The 21637-nt window shown below is 38.5% G+C and overlaps 1 protein-coding gene across 4 annotated transcripts in view; it reads left to right on the top strand.

Moving 5' to 3' along the window:
* Window positions 1-21637, top strand: part of tafa5a (TAFA chemokine like family member 5a) — a 167786-nt gene that overhangs the window by 72873 nt on the left and 73276 nt on the right. For 3 of the 4 annotated variants that reach the window (XM_004553939.3, XM_004553938.3, XM_004553940.5), the window contains exon 2: window positions 21374-21523. In XM_004553939.3, the coding sequence (XP_004553996.1) occupies window positions 21374-21523 (150 nt within the window). Of the gene's footprint in view, window positions 1-18680; window positions 18858-21373; window positions 21524-21637 lie in introns of those variants that run through there. The other variant, XM_076875890.1, reaches the window with a different exon arrangement.

The following is a 21637-nucleotide window of genomic DNA, read 5'->3' as shown; positions in this document are numbered from 1 at the left end:
AAGATGTGACTTGCAATTTAGAAGAATGTGCACATACAGTGAAAATGAAAGGTTGTGATACATACAATATATGATAAGTGCAAACATTAGTGGAAATCGTTAGCACAAGTACTGCTGCTCTGGAAGTGCTGCAGGGTTTTAATGGGGGTGATATGCTTGATCTGCATAAGCAGCAGTGTTACAGATAATTTTGGAGGCTTAAGGGCTTATTTATCTGTAGAGCCATTAGGTCAACTTGAGCCCATCACTTTCTTTGATTATAGACAGAGGCCAAATCATTCCTTCATTTGATCTCTATCGGTGCATATACTAGGACATATTACAATATTTGTATCTTGGCTCTGTCACTGGCTGATGGCCCTGGAGCTTCTACCAGTCTCATAGAGATGTAGTTTTGGGACCTTGTGTTTTAACCCGTGCTCAGACTTGAATAAGGGCAGCCAATGACAATGTAGCTGTAGCTGTAGATACCATAAATTCAGCAGTTACAAATACCAAAAGAAAGCAAAGGTAAAAGATCACAGGGCAAAGAATTCCTTTATTTAAAAAAGAAAAAAGTAACATTACAAAAATGGGATTTCTCTAAATAACAAACAGAAAATATTCATATTATGTTTTGTTAACAGAACACAGACTGAATTATTAGGATGGTTGCCAAGTAGCTTACGGACATCATTCTACATGGTTTACAGGAGTTACATGATGTTAGCTTAAGTAGTTAATCGAATCGAATCGAATAGAATACCTGTAATACCAGTTGTCTTAAAAAAACTTATCAGTTGTTTTTCAGGATAACATGATAAGAATAAGAATTTGAATGTTGCTGCTGCATCGTGAAACTTACTTAACTTGAGTTCTTTGAAAGTAATGATACGTCACACAGTAATGGTAAATGGTAAATGACCTGCATTTGTATAGCGCTTTTATGTATTTGTATTTTCTCCCTTGGTCTGAAAAGTATGATAGCAGTGTTTGGATATTTCCTTTTGTGAATCGATTATCACCCCTTGGTCATCTGACTGAAATGCAAAGAGCTTCCATACTCACCTTATATTGCCTTTCTTATCAATAACTCCTGTATTTGTGGCCATCCTAAGTCCTTTTTCAGTATGCTAAATGTGCAGTACTGCAAATTTTAGTATCGATTTTACACCCAGTAAATGTAGGGCCAGTATTGCTGATCCCGATACAGGAGAGCAGTGTCATGATGTATGAGAAGCATATTCAATTAGCCAAATTTGAACAATTCAATACCTAACTAAATCACTGTGGTTTTTACTTTTCACACAATTAACACACAAAAAAAAGGAACTTTCAGCTTTTTATTTATTTTGAAACTAGGTTTTTTAAATGTGTTAAAGAGTTTGGTTCAACTTCTGCTTTTTAAATATGCTATAAACATTTCGTTAAGACATTTTTAAAATGTATTCTTTATAGTTCATATATGAGGCAAATTTGAAAATCGAAAACTACAATCAATAAAATAAAAACTAAAATATCAGTTCTATCATTCTAGTATCGGTTTAACACCTGTACCAGTGTTGGCATCAATACTATTGATATTTGAATCAATCTGCCCATCCCGAGTATGTGTATGCTGTGCCCGTCAGAACTGCAACCTTGGTACACATGACGTCTATGTTACCAATGTTACTGAAACAAAACAAATGCCATTGTTTTTTTCAGAATTTCGATATGAAAGGTATCATAAGTATGAGTTCTGGTGAACTGATCACATGATTATTGTTAGTTATCATTGTATGTGCTAATTACCCAGGGACTCTGTGACGATTTACAGACCTGCTGTAACACAAAATTAAATAATGCCTACTCAGATGCCCAGTTAAATTGTGTGTTTCAGCATATACTAGTGGCATTACTTTACTGAGCTACGATAAAGGAATTTCTTCTTTCTCAAAACCTATTATTATTATCAGCCTTTCAAATAAAAATCATGCAGCATCTAGTGATGTGAAATGACACTTTTTCACTCTTTTAGTCAGTGCATTTAAATTCCTTTTTATTTTAAAATGTTATCTCTTGCTCTTTTCATCAATGTGCAGGTTTTTCTGTGTAAAAGAAAATCACTTAACAGTCACTCAAAGAGCTAGTCCTCATGGCCTGATTTTCTATTGTACCAGCATGATACGGACGTGTTGTGAGACTATGACAAAATGACAGCTTGTCCCTGCATCTGAAAGCATCAATCACACAAAACTCTTCTCAGCAATCATCACAAGGACACGAAATTATTCATCTGAAAAACATTTGAAATGAAGAGAAAAGTTGGAGGGACAAATTACTTTCTTCTTCTTTTTTTCTTTGTCTTTCATTCAGATGACATTTCTGACACCGGGTTTTCCACTTTCCAACACGCCAAAAACTGTTGCAGTCACTCACGAGCAGCTCTGGGGAAATGTAGCATGTGTGTACATGAATGAAAGCCCCTCTTTACAATGGTCCGACATGAGACGAGCTTCATGTTCTGTGTATTTGTCTCATTGTCAGTCAGTCAGCTGTCAGCAGCATTATTGGGATGATTAAGAAAAGACCTTTTGTTCAGCTGAGGGAATTGTCTTTATTCGGCTCATCTGGTAGGGAGGTACGGTGGAGTGGAGAGGAGAGATAAATCTCACTGAATAACTTAGGTCATGGCACAAATCACTCAGTTATTTTCTTTTACCTATTTTCAGTCTCTCTTTTGTGATTTTTACTTGATTGTACTCTCATTTTCATCTGCTGCTTTTTTCTTCTCAGCATCTCTCACTTGCCTTCCCTCTCTGTTCATCAACTTTCTCTCGTTTCCCTCCTGCTCTTACACCCAGACATGGTGACATGCACCGAAAAATGCAAATTGCAAACTTTGAGGGCTGAATAAAGTGAAAGCTGTAGGCTTATTTAACGGCTTCCTGGCACTTATTGGCACCCTAATGTTGCACAGTGATAATTGGGTGAGCTGCTAATCAGGCACAACATATAGGGGGTTTCTTGGTACATGATGAAACAGTTGGATACATCTGGCAACTGACATTTTCCCAACTTCCCCACTCCCCCCGTTCCCAGGTCTCTTTCTATGCCTGTGCATTGTAGAATGGCTTTTATTACTTGAAAATCTTCACACTCTGAAACTACGGTCCATTGATTTCAGACAGATGTAGCCAAAACAGTCCATTTTCAAATCAGCAGCATCAGACTCTGCCAGCTGCAGTACTGTAGTTAATTATTTATTGAGCTAACACTAGTTTCATGTGCTGGTTGAAAATGCTATAATCTTCCAGCGTTTCAGCAGGAAAACCTTTAAAATTGGCTTTTACATACAATCGCAACATTTGTTGAGTTGTCTTTTTCCCCCCCATGGGTCAAATACTGCTGATCTGCCACAACACCTTTTAGATACATGTTTTCCAGCATCTGTACCTGACACAGGGCACCATGGTGGTATGGCTGGGGCCATTCTGCATGGAGTTGGCATTTTTGCGTGGGTTCTCTCTGGATACTCAGGCTTCCTCTCACAGCCCAAAACATGCACATAATGGGGTTAGGTTGATTGGTGAATCTCAGTTGCCCTTATGTGTGAATGTGAGTGAATGGATGTCTATCTCTTTGTGTTATCCCTGCAGACTGTCAGACTGGCAACCTGTCCAGGGTGTACCCCGCCTGTCGCCCCATGGTAGCCAGGATAGGCTCTCCAAACTCATAAAACAATGTTTGATTGTAAAAGACCCCCTAGCATCAAAATCAATTTTAGGGGCAAGTGTAATTTGCAGTATGCAGTTTGGAAAATGATCATTCCCTAGACCTAAAAGAGTTTTTCTTTGTTCAAAAACCCCCAACTTGCAATAAAAAAGCAATAGTTCTGTATTTTGTATATATTCATGTTGTATTCTCTGTTCTGTTTAAGCCTATTTTAAAAAGTTTGTAGTGCAGTAAAAATCAGATAAGGGATTGTATGACAGTTGTTAACTTTGATGACACAGACATTATGTAGGAGTAGGTGATGAATAACAAGTATTGATATGTAAATAGACATGAATATGGTGAGTTTATTATGTTACAGTATGTTTCTAAGTAACTAGGCAGCATTCCTCTCTTGACTGTTTGTAGATATAACACATTTTGATTTTAAAAATTAAAAACAATTTATGAAAGTTCGACCTAGGGATCCAAAATCACATGATATTTAGAATCCCCATATACCACTCCCTATATGCCTAAATGTTGACAATACAAACAATGGCAGTAAGAAACATAGTCTTAAATAACTTCATGTGGAATTATTATCACTTTGTCCTTTAGACCAGACTTCTGACCTTGAAGGACATGTCAGAGGTCAAATGTGAGATAATATTTTAAATCTTCATACATTACCCTCTATACGTTGACAATACACACCCTACTTGCAAGAATCATAGTGTCCACATTATAAGGATTTCTGTCAATTTTCAACCAATAAATCATTAAGTTGACCTTGAAGATCTTGGTGGATGTTGTTAACATTAACACAACTGCTCCAATAAAACTCTACTCCCTCCTATTCAAGATTAACACAGACAATAGAAAGTCTACTACTTTCACACTTGCATTTAAAAAAGTATTGTGTTTATTGGCTGTGAGTACAATGAATATTTGTGCTTGTATCTCGATAATACGGTTTCCCTAAATACCAACAGCAAAAACGACTTGCACAAAAAATATTACCTGGAAATGCTTGTGTTAGTCATAAACGGAGTTGTAGAGCCGTTGTTTGTTTGTTTGTTTCACTCTAGGTAATACTCCGGCTGGTCGGCAGACATTCCAACATTTACACCTGAGGCTATATTTAAGCACGTAAATGCAGAAGACGCACCACTCTGCAAATACTTTGAAGTAGATTTCTCACTGATTTTCATTTTGATTCTCCACACAGTTTCATTCAAACCATGTCAAAAAAGCGGGCCCGTTCTGAAATTTTCATGCGGCAATCACCTTCAGCCTCACTTTCATTGCTTATTGATGCTGGAGCAGTTCACCTGAAAAGCAGCCAAAAGCTGGGACCCATCAGTGAGAGTGGAGGCTCTGATGGGTTGCGCCCCTCTGTTTTCGTCTCCTTTATCCCAAGTTGTGCTTACAGTCTCGTTTTTTTTCCCTCAGGGAGACAAAAATATTAACTTTCAGCCTGGTGCGGCTGCCAACTTCCTGCAGCTAACGGCATATCCTGTCCATCACAGGGGCTACTTTGGATGAGTATCTTCTGAGTTCTCCGAGCCCAAACTTTGCATTTTCTCCATCTGTTTTTTCTCATTTGTTTTGTTGATATTATTTTGTGGAGATTCCTCAGCAAGAAGCAATATATTGCCAGGTCTTCACTTTACTGGTTTTGCAGGCTTGTTATTTTATTTTTTGTCTGTCTAAACATGAGGACACTGTTCCATTCCCCGTGTTGCACTATACTGTAGTGTTGTACTCCCTGGGGTCGTTTCCTTCCTTTTGTGAAAGAAGTACAGCGTTGCCTCTTCATATATTGACTCTCTGCTAAATAATTAAAAATGCTCAAGAACAGTTATCCTCTCCCAATGCTTGCTTCGGTCACCATCTTCAGCAAACTGGATTTTCACATGCACCTCAAACAGGCTCTGGCACTACACTAGCTAATACAAAATATGGATTTATTTGATTAGATTTTTTTGCTTTTAAGGGTTTGTGAACAATATTTTCCAAGGCCTGTTAAATAATTTTTTTCTCCAAATTGTCAGTGCCTTCAACAATACTTGCAAATATGGATAAATGTGTTCATCACATGGTAAAATAGCCTTTTCATAAAACCTGAAAAAAATGCCAGTTGGCCCAATGTCGGAGATTTGGTATGCCAAAAAAAAAGGAGGTAGAAACAAACAAAAGAGCGCTCTGGCTGTTTTTTCACTGATAACTAGTCATGATAAATAGGGTTTTTGCGGATCTACCGACATGACTTTTCTGTTTTCTCTGCTCACCCTGAAATAATAATAATAATAATAATGGATACTTTATTGATCCCCATGGGGAAATTACTTGTTTTTCTCTGCATTTGACCCATTCACTCAGTGAAGCAGTGGGCAGCCCACTAAGCAGGCAGGAACAGAATTAATAAGAACTCACAAACAAGCCATTTTTTTTAACAAGTCCTGTTTTCTGCAGCTTTTACTTCCTTGTTCAGTATAATGCCGACTGCAATCGCAACACATGCCTACCTTGCTCATAACACCCCCCCCATCCCCCAACACACACAGTAAAAATGATGAGGACACGGGAGTACTGGTTTACTGTTACAGATAACTGTAACTAAACTCATTCAGTATGGTTACACCACTTATTAAATACAGTCTGTTGTGTTCCCTATTGGGCAATAAAATAAAATGCATGGTGCTCCAGGTATTATGTGTTAGTTCACATGGACTAACACATAAGACCTGGAAGGTAAATTATTACACTAGGGACTCCGCAACAGTTTGGTATCTATATATATATTCTGATTAACTTACAAACTGAAAATGGAGGGCAAACACAGTCAGAGTACCAAAAGGTGGATGAAAAAAGCGAAACAGTTGATCAGAGATAGGGACACGCGAAAACACAAAGATGGACATACCAGAAGACAGATGGGACTGAGAGAGGGCTGGCAGATGTGGCAGTGTGTATGTGTTTGTTTGTGCGCGTTGGTGTCTTTATGCTCCAGCTGAGCCTCAGCAGAGCGGCAACACAGAGGCCAACTTAAATGGGGAGTAGAGATTAAAGGCAGTGCTGAGGCCTGCAGCCTCTGTATTCAATCACCACTCTCCCCAACATCCCAGCCTGCATGCTGATCAAGCCGAAGTGAAAGGAGCCATGCACCCTGCCACTCCCATACACCAGTGCCCAGACTGCACACTCCTGCCGTCATGAAATGCGACTTTAACTTTTCAATTAACATCAATACCATCACACTATATAAAACAGATTTTATTATTATATTACCATTATATCATTTTTAGGTTGTCTCAGTGTGCTGTGAAAGATATTACATGATTGATCATCTTTACATCTTCAATGTAACTGAAAGAAGATAAAACGTTGTGGAAAGAACCGTGCTTTCTCGTTAATACTTAAGCAGCCTATAAAGCCTCAGAGAATTGAGATAACTGAGCTGAATACTGTAGTTCAGGTGGGGGATTAGGAATGGATGGGATCCATAGGAGCGAATGTGGATGTGTGACCAGCCTGTTTCACTTTTCACTTAACAAACTCCAAGTTCATTTATATTTATGTGTCTTTGTCGAGGTTGCTTCTGCTTTAGATTCCCCTGTAGGAAGGGAGGTATTTATAGCTGAGTGTCACCTGTTGATCGCCACCGCAGTGTGCAGTAGATGGATGATTCATGTGAGATTAAACATTTTTGTTCTGAAACTTCTACTTCCCTGGAAACATAAGTCACTTTGAATTTTTGATTTTTTTTTCAAACAATGAAGTTTAGCTTTGAGTTTTGACATAATGTAACAACAAGGAGGTGACCTTGGGCTGATAATATATAAAATTACATTCTTTTCACTTGATATAACATAATTATTAGATTATGTTATATTATTTGTTGGTAAAATGGTGATTCCACTTTTAAAGCTTTAGATGTGGTGGTATGTGTAATTGAAGATTAAACTGCAATATCCAGTAGGGTTATTACAACACTAGAATTTTAAACTTGATACCTATACACAGGACATATATGATACTCAATATCATTTTCAAAACCACAGAGTGAAGAAAAATGCAAAATAAAGATGTGCTGTAAAAAAAAAGTAGGTAGTTGGTACAAACGTATTGAGCTATGTCAGTGTTTATTTCCTGTATTTCTGGTGACTTGGTACTTTGTGTTCAGTGCTGATCAAATAACAGTTGTATGGTAGGCTGCTTCAGTCTGAGACATAAGTAATCATGTTATCCTGTTAAATTAACATTAGCTATCTTATGGATTTGCAGAATTGGTAAAACTTGCTGGCTAGCTTCAAAATTAACCAACGTTGCCATGTGCATCGGCCAGGTTAATACATGTTTAAATAATTGTTTAAAAGTTTAGTTTTGCTGAAATTGGAGATTTGCTGACCGTATGAAATTCTTCATAAGGACCAGGGTCTCAGTTTTTAAGTCATTTTACCAAGTTCACTGTGCTACTATTGTGTATTCAGCTACTAGTGAGTGGAGGGCCTGTGTGCCTGCCCTTCAAATGAGTAGCTAATCCAATATTAATTTTTAATATTAATTAGTATCCAAGTACCAATATTTGCAGGAGGATGGGCCTATGTCCCTTTTCCGGGCTGTATCGGGCTGGGCCTGGGTCCAGGGCGAGGCACTGGTAACCCTATTCTGGGCAGGGTGAACTGTTCCAACCCGTTCTCACTCCCAAAGCGTAACATTTTACGCTAGGTGACAAATCGTCACCATATTACGTTTTCGGCTACCCACCCCTACCAGGGGGCAGAAGACCCCTGACAATATAGCCCCTGTGATCCCTGGGACACACAAACCCCTACCACCACGATAAGGTAGAGATTCGCTGAGGGGAAAACGGTCGATCTACATCCCTGCCCTCACCTTTGGTCACAAGCTGTGGGTAGTGACTGAAAGAACGAGAGCGCGGATACAAGCGGCAAAAATTAGCTTCCTCCGAAGGGTGGCTGGCCTATCCCTTAGACATAGGGGGAGAAGTTCAGCCAGAGTAGAGCCGCTGCTCCTCAACATCGAAAGGAGCCAGTTGAGGTGTTGCAGGCATGTCCCACTGGCAGAAGGCCCCGGGGCAGACCAGGACATGCTGGAGAGATTATACCTCTAGGCTGGCCTGAGAACGCCAGGCAAGCTGGAGGAGGTGGCTGGAGTGAGGGAGGTCTGGGCTTCTCTGCTGAGACTGGATATCCGGCCCTGATTAAGGAAAGATGGATGTTACGAATATTTCTGAGACCTAGTTATTTTGCCTATGTTCCAAGTAGGGAGCATAAGACAAGTATCACTGCATTCACAGAATTTTAGTATCAAAAGCTGCCATAATCATTGGTTCTAGTGACATCCATAATATCAGCATGTAGTGCGGCACATACTTACAGCTAATTTCTAGCTAACTCTCAACTGTCTTTTTAGCATGTAGTGTAATACACCAATAGTAAAAGTGTTTATAGTTATATTATGACAATTAAAGCTAAGTTCAAGCATTATTTAGTTATGGCACGTTTGTTTAAGTGTATTCCATATATATAGCCCAAGACAGAAACGTAAGCACATAAATGCCAAAAATTCCTGACTTCACACATTTTCTTTCCTTCGCAGACATTAACAGATTATGCCAAGAAGTCCTTCACATTAATTATAAAGCCTACTTGAAATAATTGTGCTTCCAGTTTTGTAGCCACTTAATGGTTGTGACAATCACTGAGAAGCCCTCGAAATGGCTTTGCGAGATCACAAAATATAACATTGTCTAAGATTATCAAGAGCAGCAGACATTAGCTCACTTTGTGTTGCGTTTTAATCCACAACAAATAGAGTTTTTGTCTGAATTAGAGACATAAAGGGGCAAATACAAACACCTCCAGTTGACTAATCATACTTTCTGTTCTGCAGTTACATTTTTGAGTTGCATCACAGCACTGGAAGCACTTCCAGCAGCACTACAAAGACTTTGTGGCACCCTGATGCAGAAACATGAATCCATTACTTTTTCGTATGTTGTGACTGTGACTCAGAAGGTTAGTTTTTGTTTTCTCCTTTCACTGTAGGTCCACATTCTTCTTCACGTCACGTTCAAAAATGTGTCGGTGCTTTGTACGGAATGCAAAACATCTGCACGAGTGCACCTTTTTGAAGTTTGGATAAAGAGTTTTTCAAAAAAGGGCTTTTGTTCAACTGATATTTTGTTGGGGAAGACAGGTTATAAATCGTGAATATCCCTAGCGCCCTAGCGAGGGCCTCTGTCCATGTCAGTGAGAGAATATAAATAAGGGGGCTAGAGAACATTTTTATATAGGAAAATGAAGTGCAGTAACAAAGACGACCCAGTAATATGACAACTGTAGTCCATGGAATACATGCATGTGCAAAATGTATATAAGCTCTTACCAAACACACTTAGTTATAGATACTATATTAAAGCATACATTCCAGATCTAATCAGGAGACTAACGCTGTCTGACATTAGATGCTTCCCCGAGGGGAACAGAACGACAGAAATGATTGGACTTTGACATGTTCTGGGTCTATAGTCTGCTAAACCATAGCAAGATTTAAGGGATTTCACCTGAACATCATTGCCCTGTTGTGACGTATCCTCAGGGCGAGAAAAAATGTGCTTTACTGCTTTAGTGAAGTAGCAGCATGTGTGTAAGCACATGAACTTTCCGGTGATATCGAGGCTTACAGTGTCTTATTTGTTTTACTTTTTCCCCCCCTCCATTTTAATTGATGGTCATTCATTGTTTCGCACCAACAACCTGTTATTAAGCAGAGTTCATTATTCTTAAACACTAACACTGGGGAAAAGAGGGTGCCTCTAGGGAAACACCATTCTTTATGGGCTTTACACAAGGTCACAGTAGGAAAAGGGGGTCCCTGCTTCATTATGTAGTTAATAGAAGAAAAGCATTTCATTTGTATCTTACTGTACTTGGAATGGGACCTCAGTAAGATTGTGAAATGTCTGATTTTTTCTAGCAATAAACTGATTTATCACATCTTTGTTTTGTAAAAATAAATTACCACTTTTTGCTGAATTTAGAAAAAAATGTTAAAAGGGGTAAAAACAAACAAACAAAATAAACAAAACTGTCATCAAGACTTCTACTTTATTATCATAGTGTACTTCTATCTCCACATAAACCATAAAACCAAGGTAGCATTTTTACATTGACACACTCTGGAAGCCATTTTGGAAAAGCTGTGATTACTGCGTGGAAGAAGGTCATGGAGCGAGAGTGGAAATAGTGGTAGATTTAAGCAGTTTTTCTACTAAATTCTACTCAAATGTCTGACTTTTAATAATTTGTAATGTTATGAAAGGGTGTATTTGAACCCAAATATGATGGAGGCAAGCCTCATTTGCCATAATGAGTAATCAAATTTTAAACAGCATTAAATTACAGTATATAGACACACGTTATGTACTTACCATTATGCACTGTTCCCTTTAAATGTATTACTGTATATGTTGTTACATATATATGTTACATACATGGTCTAGGTAGCAACTGGAGCAAATACAAATCCTGTGTCCATTATTTGGACACTGTTTTTGGTTTTAGTAAAGACAACATCAAACAGAAAGACAAAAACGGACAACAAACAACTGTGTGATTAATAGTTTCAGTAACTGAAATCAATACTACTAAGCTGTTAAAAAGCTTTGAGCCCAATCATATTACCAATAAATAAATAATAAAAATTCCAGCTTTAGTATTTTAGCATACTGTACCTAGTGAACCCTGAGTGCAAGAAAAATATATGTGTGTATGTGTGATAATAATACACATGCACTGAAATCAAGGGAAAATGTCCATGTGAATGTGATTTTGATTTTAGATCATATAGCCCAGCCCTACTGTAAAGGCAAACTTCATGGCTAGAACCTTGAGTTTAATACACCAGTGACACGGTGGGACTGAAAACACCTGAACTGAAAGATTAAGAGTTGTGGCCCTGCCTATTTACAGTACTTTAGTCCATAAAATATAGTCAGAATTAAACTAGTTGTATTTTTTTGTATTCATTTTCATTACAAATCTTCCTTTTTTTTCTTTTCCTTTTCAGTACACATTCGCCTCTTCCTAAAAGCTCAAAGTCATTCACTGTTTGGTGAAGCTAGAGACAAGATGAGAGAAAGAGAGCCTTTGTAAGGTTTACTTAGGTGAGCTAATTCAAGGGATATCATTAGCTTCCAATGTCTTCCGGTTGCTCAGGGTAGCTGGTGCTACTGTTAGTTTTCTTGAACAAAGTGAGAAACCATTTCAGCCAAACGTTCTCCATTGTGCGGGTCTAAAACTCATGTCCCCACAAGCCACAGTTGCTTTTTTTTTTTAACTTTTTTTTTTTTTTTTAATTTAAATTATACAGACCCAATTCCAAAGCAGTTGGAACTTTGTCCATCCACCACTTTTCTTCTGCTTATCCAATTCAGGATCACCCTATGAGAAACCGTTTCCAGGCTCTCACAGAAAACTATTCAGACTCGTGGGCAATTCAAAGTCACAAATTAACCTAACTCCTGTATCTGCATGTCTTTGAACTGTGAGAAAAACAAGTGAGAGTTCCTCAGAGAGAACCCACATAGACACAGGCAGAACATGTAAACACAACACAGCCAGATTGTGGATTTGAGCCCACACCCTTTGTGTGGAAACATTGTGTAAAACTTAAATGAAAAGAATGCAGTGGTTTGCAAATCTTATAAACCTTCTTGTACTGGGTTGTTTTAATATATGCGGCAGATGTTATAGCTTTTTTTGTCAGAGAGAAACATTTTTTGTGTTGCTTATTTTTAATATTTCTTATATGTGAATATCGAAAAGCATGACAAATGTATGGCTTTTTTCTTTTTTAAGAGAAATGGGTCACAACTTCTAATCAGCCACCCTATGCAGGAGAGAGGCAGCTCTGATGTGACATCTGTGTGACACATTCCCAGTGTAAATGTTAACTGTTAATATTTACCTAGTATAATGTGGACCATGTTTGCCATTTCACTTTTGTAAATTAATATACTAACTTGTACTGATTAGCACATGGGTCATCACTGAGAGACTGACTGGAATTAAAAGCAGCTCTTTTTATGCTTATTATCTTGTGCTGGAAATTTTAGACATTGAGAACTAGGAGCAGAAAATTTATCTTCATGAGATTTGTGCAGAGCAGAGGCTCGACTTACTTAAATTTTCGTTATGGTTGCATGGCAATATTCAGTTAAGTATGTCTGAGTGCACATACTGTATGTAAGAAAGACAGAGAGGACGATAGAAGTCTGTCTCATGGTTATATCCTTGGCAATAGTTTGTGTGCTGCATTGTCTGCTTATATTCTTTCATGCATAATTGTATGTTTTAGTGTGTGTGTTTGTGCCTCAGTGCGACTGCTTCTTTGCTTGAACATTTTAGGGGAAAACGCAGCAAAGAAAAATCAAATCACTTCCACTTCCTCAAAGCAAGTGAAGCACTCATACAAGCTTGCTTCACCCAAAATAGATCGGCCAAGCTACAGTTCTTTTTCTCCCTCACTCTCTCTCTGCATGATGAAGAAGCGCTCCGATGAGAATTGTCCCCAGAACTTTCTCTGACTCATGGCAGCATAGACGAGGTATTAATAATTCCAAGGCTAACTTTTTATGAGTTTTTGGTCACTCTAGTCTAGTGTGTGTGTGTGTGTGTGTGTGTCAATCAGTTAGATTTTTCTGAGTTTATTTTAATTAAGTATCCAGAGCAAGTCAAAAAGTAGTTCAAGATATCAGCTGCCCTTAGGAAAAAGTAAAAAGAAACTAGGAGATTGGTTTAGATTAGTTTAACCGGAGATGGAGCAACCTAACAAGATTTGTTTTTATAAAAGATAATGAAATCTACCTTCCAACAATTATATTCTATTAATCAAATAAAATAATAGTAAGTGTATCTCTGTTTTTATTAAAGTTAATTGACTACTATACTAATATGCTCCACGCCAATCAGAAACTATGGTTTACAGTATTGTTTTTAGAATTGATAATAGGTAATAATTTAGAATAGATTATTTAGATTCTAAAGACAGTGGATTGTTTTAGAGGAAATACAGCATGTGTCATGCTGGTTAGTAAGGTGGAAGTTGCTGGACGATTTTGGAGAGGATCAGGCTGTATGCCTTGATCTTGTATGTTTGTTGAGCCAAGCTAACTAGCTTAGCTAAACATGTTAGCTGAGCAGATGCGTTATGTTATGCTTGCTAAGCTAAAACCCTTTCACTTAAAACATAAAATGATTGTTGTTTTTTTATTTTTATTTTTTTAAATATGTCTTTCATTCTGACACTCCATCAGCTTTCTGCTCTTTTACCTGAAGCTGTAATATCGTCTGCTCTGCTCTCCTTCCCGTCACACCACATGCTGTTCAACTTGCTCTTCCAGCCTTGATTAGGCTTGTTAAAAGGATTTGTTTAAAAGCTAGCCCATCAGGCTTTAGGGTAGGATGATGACACCAAGGTTCTACTAATGCTACATTTGGCTAAAACAGCGTATAGACTTGCAATGTTGGCGCTGGACTCTTTTGTCTCGATCCAAACAGCTGTAGTGATATAGTATTTAAGCCTGGCAATGTTTCACACTCACACTGTGACTTCTCCGAACAGAAATGGCAGTCTCCAACTAGCTTAAATGATGAGTATGTGAAAAATAATTTTTTGTTTAAACATTACATGTATTGCATATCTGCGTGTTAGCACTGTTGTAATTGCTTCACAGCTGCACAATATACACAAGTGACTTGGCTCCTTGGAGACACAATTACAACAATGTTTGCTTAATACACAAATCAATACTGCATGTATATATTTCAGCATTTAAGGTTCTTCCCCTTACACAGCATAATTTTAGCCATGCTAGTGAGATCACAGGGCTCCACAGATGCTGATGGTAGTCACTTGGTTGGTTCAAATGACAGCAAATGTGTGGCGACTCTAAAGAACTACAATGCTCCTGTTATCTCCTCCTAATACAGTTTTCAAGACTATTGCTTTGCCGCTAAATGTGTCCAATAACATCGTCCCAATGATTGTCTTTGAAATTTAAATGTGACTAAATATTTTTAAGGATAAGCTTTACATATTTTGTGCATTAAAAAGCGGGCTTCCAATTATATCTATCTGTTCCTGTATCCTGTTATTATAGTACAATCACAAGCCTACCTTCCAGTCAATCAGCGCTTAAAATGAGATCAAATTATTCTGGTTCCTAAGCTAATTATACCTTCTTTATAAACAGATATTTGGATATAAATATGCAAACTCTGTAGACTAATATTTTTGTGCTGTAAGGCACTTTATGATATTTATCTTGAAAGGTGCTATATATAATTTACAATCAGTTTATAATACCTGAAACATGATGCAGCATGTTATTTGAGGCAGCATGTATTAGTTTGCTTTAAAAAAAATCCCAATAATAATAATAATAGTAATAATAATGATTAAAAAAAATGCTAATTGTGTTTGCATTAGTAATTGATGGGACCATCTTTTCTCATATGCCACTGTGAGCAGTTAAGGTTTTATCCCCATGTACATCCCATTTATAATTTGTTTGTTGCACCGCCATTGTTAAATGGCTGAATTTCATTTACTACTGCAAATGTGTGCCGTGGTGTTCATTTACCATCCAGAGACATTTTGCAACTATTTTTTGCATGGGAGGACTCATCTTTCTTATGTACGCTGCCATGAGTATTACTGGAAAATGAGGGCTAATTAAAAACTCATTCGGTTAGACCGCACTTCAGTATCTCAGTAAATGTCATGTCAGAATGTGTTTTTGTGCTGCATTTACGAGGACACTCAAAAATGGTTCAGTAATAGCAGCTTCTTGTTTAGCACAGTATGCAATCTCAGCATGAGTCTAACACACTTTAGATTTTCAAAGGACCAAGAAAGAAGAAGAAGAAGAGAAAAAAAACAGCAACCAAACTATACCAACCGTTCATAGCAAGCCTTAACCACACATTTATAAATATCTTAGACATTCAGATCAGCAGATTCTTAGAAGTAGCTTTTTCTTGCGTTTGGGTCTCTTGAGCAGGAAAACAAGACAAAAAATAATATATTTTTAAAAAATGAATGAAAAAGCACCTTCTGAAAAAGACGCAAAGCAAAAGATGCAAGCAGCAGGGGTCGAGTCAAGTCTTCCTGCAATGCCATGCTGGACATTTGTCAAATAGCCCTGTATGGCTGTGCAATTTTAATGTGCTGAATAGCGGGAAAAGGAATAATAAGACACAGGAGCATGTCAATAACATTACATTGCATTAAGTCATACACTGTGTCACATTCATCTTCTGCCACAGTCAGAGCCTTCATTTCACTCTAGGGTGGCCACACATACATTTTAATCAGGCATTTGGCTGGCCAAGTTGACAACTGCTCAACAACAGGAGCCGATAAGGTTGATGATGAATCATAGCACTACTAGTACAAGCTTTGGGCTTCTTTCTAAGGATTCCTTCCAGTTTCTGATTTTTTTTCTCCACTGTTTATGTGGCTATCCCCAAAAAGGGGATTACAGCTTCCTCTCGTCACGGTCCATTTTCTTCATGGGATGATTGTGAAAAGACTGCATCAGTGCATGTAATAAATTGTAAATGAACAATGATATTTCATATTAATTCTGAGAAATACAGAGTTTGTGTTGTGGACCAAATGTGCAGTTATGCTGTGGTGAGAGAGCCTTATCGGAGCTGTGTATCCTCTAACATTTCAACTTTTTCTGCAGATCCCCCAGGACCAGTGGGAGGAGGGATACTTTGTTGTGTTGGGGAGATTTGGTTCGGTTCATTTTTTTTATTCTTTGTTTGTTTAGCTTTGCTGTGTTTCACAGTGGCAGAGTCTGTCCTATCCTTGGCACTGTGTTCTGGAGGCAGAGCCACAGGGACGCTTGGAGCAATTTGTTTTAGAAAAGAAGCAATGAAGTCAACTCCCACGTTATTGGGAGATAGAGACCAGCTTGTCTTCAAGTTCTCTCACATATTATCTGGAAAAACTGAAACACCTAGAACACTTGCATTTAGAACTTGTTTTGGCATTTCCCTAAAGACTTCTGTGAGATTCCCCCCAACTATCAAACAAATATCTTTCTGTCTGTAAAACTGTCTGCAGAAACAAATTCCTCAGGATGGCAACCCAGATACATTTTTAGTATTAACTTTTTATTATCATTTTTAGTAGCATATTAAGGATGCTTGCGGAAATTTGATTTAGAATTTATTGCAAGAATTCGAAAGTTGGACCATATTTTTACATTTTATTACTGGTTTAGTTATGGACTGCTGTGAAATCTGAGGAAGATATTTGTTATTATTAAGGATTAATTACTTACTGTGGACATACCTGTGGAGCTGTGTTTCTGGTGTTAGTGCTAACTGGTTAACATCTAATATGATGAATGAAGAAGGTGAATATAATACCTGGCCAACATCAAACTGCTTTCTAAGCATGTTAGCGTGTGTATAATGGCTTTTAACTCTTCTCATTAAAGTCTTGCGTCAGCTGGCATGGATGAATTATCTTAACATTGACCAAACTCCATGAAACACATTTGTTACACTTCAATTTAAAAGTGAAATTGTTTTTGAGTTTTACAGCCATAAAATGTGTTCAAACGTGCACAGAAATTCAACCCGTTGAATAATTTGACAATTTCAATTCAAGGCCTCAGTCACACAAGCCTAGATACTCATCAACTACCCCCTGGAAAAATGTGTATTTCCCGGTCAGTTGGTGAATGTTTGCTTGTCACATAAAAGGTACTGCGCACAAAAACATCCTTGTGATTGCTTTGGTCGCAAGCAGATTGCTGGGGTGCCTATTGTTGGATTGAAAATGGCAACTTGTCTACATAGATTTGCTAACTAACCAGTGAGCTGTAATGAAACTTGAACAAACTGCAACACAATTTGATAATGGAAACCATTAATCTTCAAAGTAAAGGTTGTGCCTTACGTTGAAACCAAAATGTTTTAGAAAGTGAGCAGTGTGTGTTTCTGATTTGTGCTGGACTGTTAGCGGTTCGTAGTTGGCAAGAGTTTGGAGACAAGCCTGCGTCTTCCATATAAACTAAGGCTGACCATGACAAACTGCTAGCAACCAAAACAATTGCAAGGTTTTCAGTACAACTAGCAACTTCAACTAGCTCGTTTTGGCCAATGTCACCTAGCAACAGCAAAGAATTTTAGATTTGGGGGATACACATTTTTTTCTTGGCAACCAGTGGTTACCGTGGAGTTACTGACCGGTCTTTACTCCATGTGTGATTGGGGCTTACATATGAATGTGTCAGATCTAAGTTGTAACTTACGCTTTAACCCCTTTAAATTTATGCTGCAAGCTTCTATGCAACCTGAAATGCACCTCCTGAGAAATGTAACTACACGTCTCGTCGACGCATACCACAACAAATTAAATGGTGTGGAAAGTTGCACTGTAGGAATAAAAAGAGCTTGCAGTTAGTATGTAAGTTGGTTTGCCACAGTCTAAGTGGGAAGTCTAAATCAAGCTTTAGTCATCAGTTTTAGCAACCTCCAGCAAACACTTGAAGTCCTTGAAGCTGCTCAAGGACTACTCATTTTATCCTAGCGACCAGTTGTTGCCAAGCAATTCCTGACCAGTTTAAAGGTCTGTTTCAAAGTTTTAAAGGTATATAATCCAACAGTTAAGATCAGTGTCAGCAGCTCAAAAATCTACATTTAAATAAAACATGAAATATTTTTCTCTGTCCTATTTAGCTTCATAATGTGAGTAAGGAACTGTTTCGTTTTAACCTCAGTTTAAAATGTGAAGATTCATCGTCATACCAAGAAGTAGTATACTTTACACGGCAAGACAACAACATAAAACAGATATTAATTCAGTTTCCTGACAGCTACAGCTGTGGTGGCAAGAGCAAGACCCCTGTTTGATGAAACATAGTCAATTAATGAGCTCCATCGACTCAAAATAGACCAACAACAGAGGATCGCAGCGTCAAATCAGCCACAGTCTCTGAACTTGTTGACTTCGCACATGGTAACTCGGTGGCACAGTGATTCACAAGATTGCATAAGACAGATCTAAACAGTCTGTCCAGCGTCTTGCGATGGAAGAGTTCCAAAAGAGGAAGCAGGAAGAAGGCAGTGAGTAGCATTAAGATGCGCATAGATGTAAATACACATACAGCAGTTCAGACATCATTATCCGACATCAGGCATTAAAGATAGAATAGATGCAAGAGGTATGTTAAGTAAGAAGGCATGAAAGAGAAGAAGAGCGAGTGTGTGTGTGTGTGTGTGTGTGTGTGTGTGTGTGTGTGTGTGTGTGTATGTGTTTCGATGGGGAAGGGGCGCTTCATCTCACTGCAAAACATTTCAGACAGTGAATTTTGTTGGCATGCCTTTCTGAGCAAAGGCATCTTGTGTTAATTTATCTTTCTGCACATCTCTAATCACGTCTCCTGTCTTCTTTGTAGAGTTGTATTTATAGATATAATAAATTGTATACCAATAACGCCTGGTAACTGGCTGCATGCACACACAAACAGACACACAGACAATATAGGTGGACATGGGTAATGATGGGTGCTGTTCTTAATTACATCGATAAAGTAGTTGAAATAATTGGCCACTTTGATCTGGTACTTAATTTGACATTTATTGGAGTACAGTACTTTTACTTTGACCCTATATTTGACAAGTGAACCATCAAATGCATCTGCCTGGGCAAATACCAAATTTGTGTTACTTTTCCAAGTGGGTTAGCTAATTCTGCATTCGTTTATCAGTGACCTGCCAGCTCCTTGGAAGCAGTCGCAGTAGTTTTGCAAAGCATTTTTCACACTGTGTTTCTGACATTTTGGACAGAAGTAGCACTTCTGCCAAAATAATTTGGCCTGTTTCAGCAGAAAATATGTCAGGAGATGTTTTAAGCTTGTTTTCACTCGTTTGGGATATAATTTTTTGGTGTCAGCAAAACACACAAAAATGTGAAACAAAAGAAGAATAATTAAATTATTAAAAGGTTAAACTATTAAACTGAAGAATGTCCGTGACTGGTAGGGGTGTGTTGTTTCAGGTATCACCAGTGAGAAGATTAATTCCAGGAATTTGTTTGAGTAACGGATCCATGTGTCTGAACCCTTACCCATTGCTAAAACACTACAGCTCTGTCTAATTCTCAGAGACAACGTTTTGTTACATCAATTAATTTTTGAATATCTGTCTTCTTATATAAATATATTAATTAAAGTGCAGCATAATGCTACTTAATCAACGTTTGAAGGTACTGAACACATGCAAACCTATATCCATAGACATATTATTCAAATAGCACATGTAAGAGTATAGCAAGCTAAATATTATATGCACACAGCCGTGTTCTCAGTGTGTGTGACCATGGCCACCGCAGGTACCTGCATGTGGATGAATCCTGATAGATCCCCATTACCCTGGGTGTGACCCCTCGCCGCTCAGTTCATTAAGCTAGCCACCCAAGTGTTCGCGACTCAAGTCCAGATTTAATCACAACTTCCATCCTCTTGCCAATCACAATTAGATCCCGATAAGCCTCTCCAAGATGGCATCCGAGGGCCTCCACACACAGATAAAGGTTAATTTGCGAGCAGCAAGGGCCCAGCTACAAGGCCAAAGGTCGCCTGATTGAATACATGGAAGGATATGTCTGTGTGTAAGACAGTGGGGCTTGGCAGCAATTACAAAGTTCATCAGTATTCATGCGTTTTATTCATGGGTAATGGGAACATTACCTTCAAAGAGGTGCACTGATTGGATGTGGCCCTTAATGGGAAATAGCTCATGGGTAGTCTTTAGGTGGCTGAAATTTAAAAGTAATTTCTCCACCATTGTCTTTTAAAGTCAGCCCCATTACAGTGTCCCTCTGCTGGCTTGTGAGCGGTTCCAGTGGAGATGTCGAGGGCTAAGGATCTCAGGCCTGTCAAACCTTAATGAACGCAAATCGCTTTCACGGTGAAAGAGGCAAAAATGGTATTCCTGCTGATGTGGTTAAAATCAGTTAAAGGAAAGTAGATTTTTCATCTAGCCCTTTCACATCTCCAATCTGTTTATTCAAGTTAGACACCGCAACGTCTCTTAGAAAAAGAAAGTTGAATTCGTGAGCAATTAAAAGGACATCAAGAGGTGCACACTTTCACCAAGGCCGGTGCTCTGTCTTGTAAATGTAAATAGAAGAACCTGGATGTGCTCCATCATTGAACCTTGCTCTTACTCCTCTCTAGCTTTTATTAAACCCAGCACTGAAATCACACCTGCCTGTACTTCAGCAGGGGAATAAAGCATCTACTTTCCAGGATACAACCGGTACAGCACAATGAGTCTTACCTTTCTGAGGTTAAATGATCTTAGCATGCATATTAATGTGTCTAGAGTCTTTGCTAAAGATAAGGACATTTCAGAATGCACACATGCACTAGTTGTTCTCATAAGACCTGACACTACAAATTAGCTATTGTTAACCTGCTGCCCTGTCAGCTGAGCTACCAAGGATTTAAAAAAAAGTTCTACACTGCTGAACATACAACATAACACAAATTTAACAGAAGAGACAGAGTCATTTATTTTGCCCTGTTTATGATTTCATCTTTCTGACCTCGTGTCCTGTGGTGCAATGTCATTTCCAGGCCAGCTGGCAGCGGGGACATGTGAGATTGTGACGCTGGACAGGGACAGCAGCCAACCACGGCGGACCATCGCCAGGCAGACGGCCCGCTGTGCCTGTAAGAAGGGCCAGATCGCTGGAACTACAAGAGCTAGACCCGCCTGTGTGGACGGTAAGAGAGAGGGGCAGGGGCAGGGGTAGATTCTGACTTAGCTTTGCTGTCATTAAGAGTGAAAACTACTCAGACATGAACACGATTTTCCTCCGGGTTGTTTGGCTTTTACAT

The sequence above is a fragment of the Maylandia zebra genome, linkage group LG17 (genome assembly GCF_041146795.1).
Source record: "Maylandia zebra isolate NMK-2024a linkage group LG17, Mzebra_GT3a, whole genome shotgun sequence".
Classification (NCBI taxonomy): Eukaryota; Metazoa; Chordata; class Actinopteri; order Cichliformes; family Cichlidae; genus Maylandia; species Maylandia zebra.
Note: the sequence above shows the minus strand (reverse complement) of the source record. Positions and strands in the feature narration are given on the sequence as shown.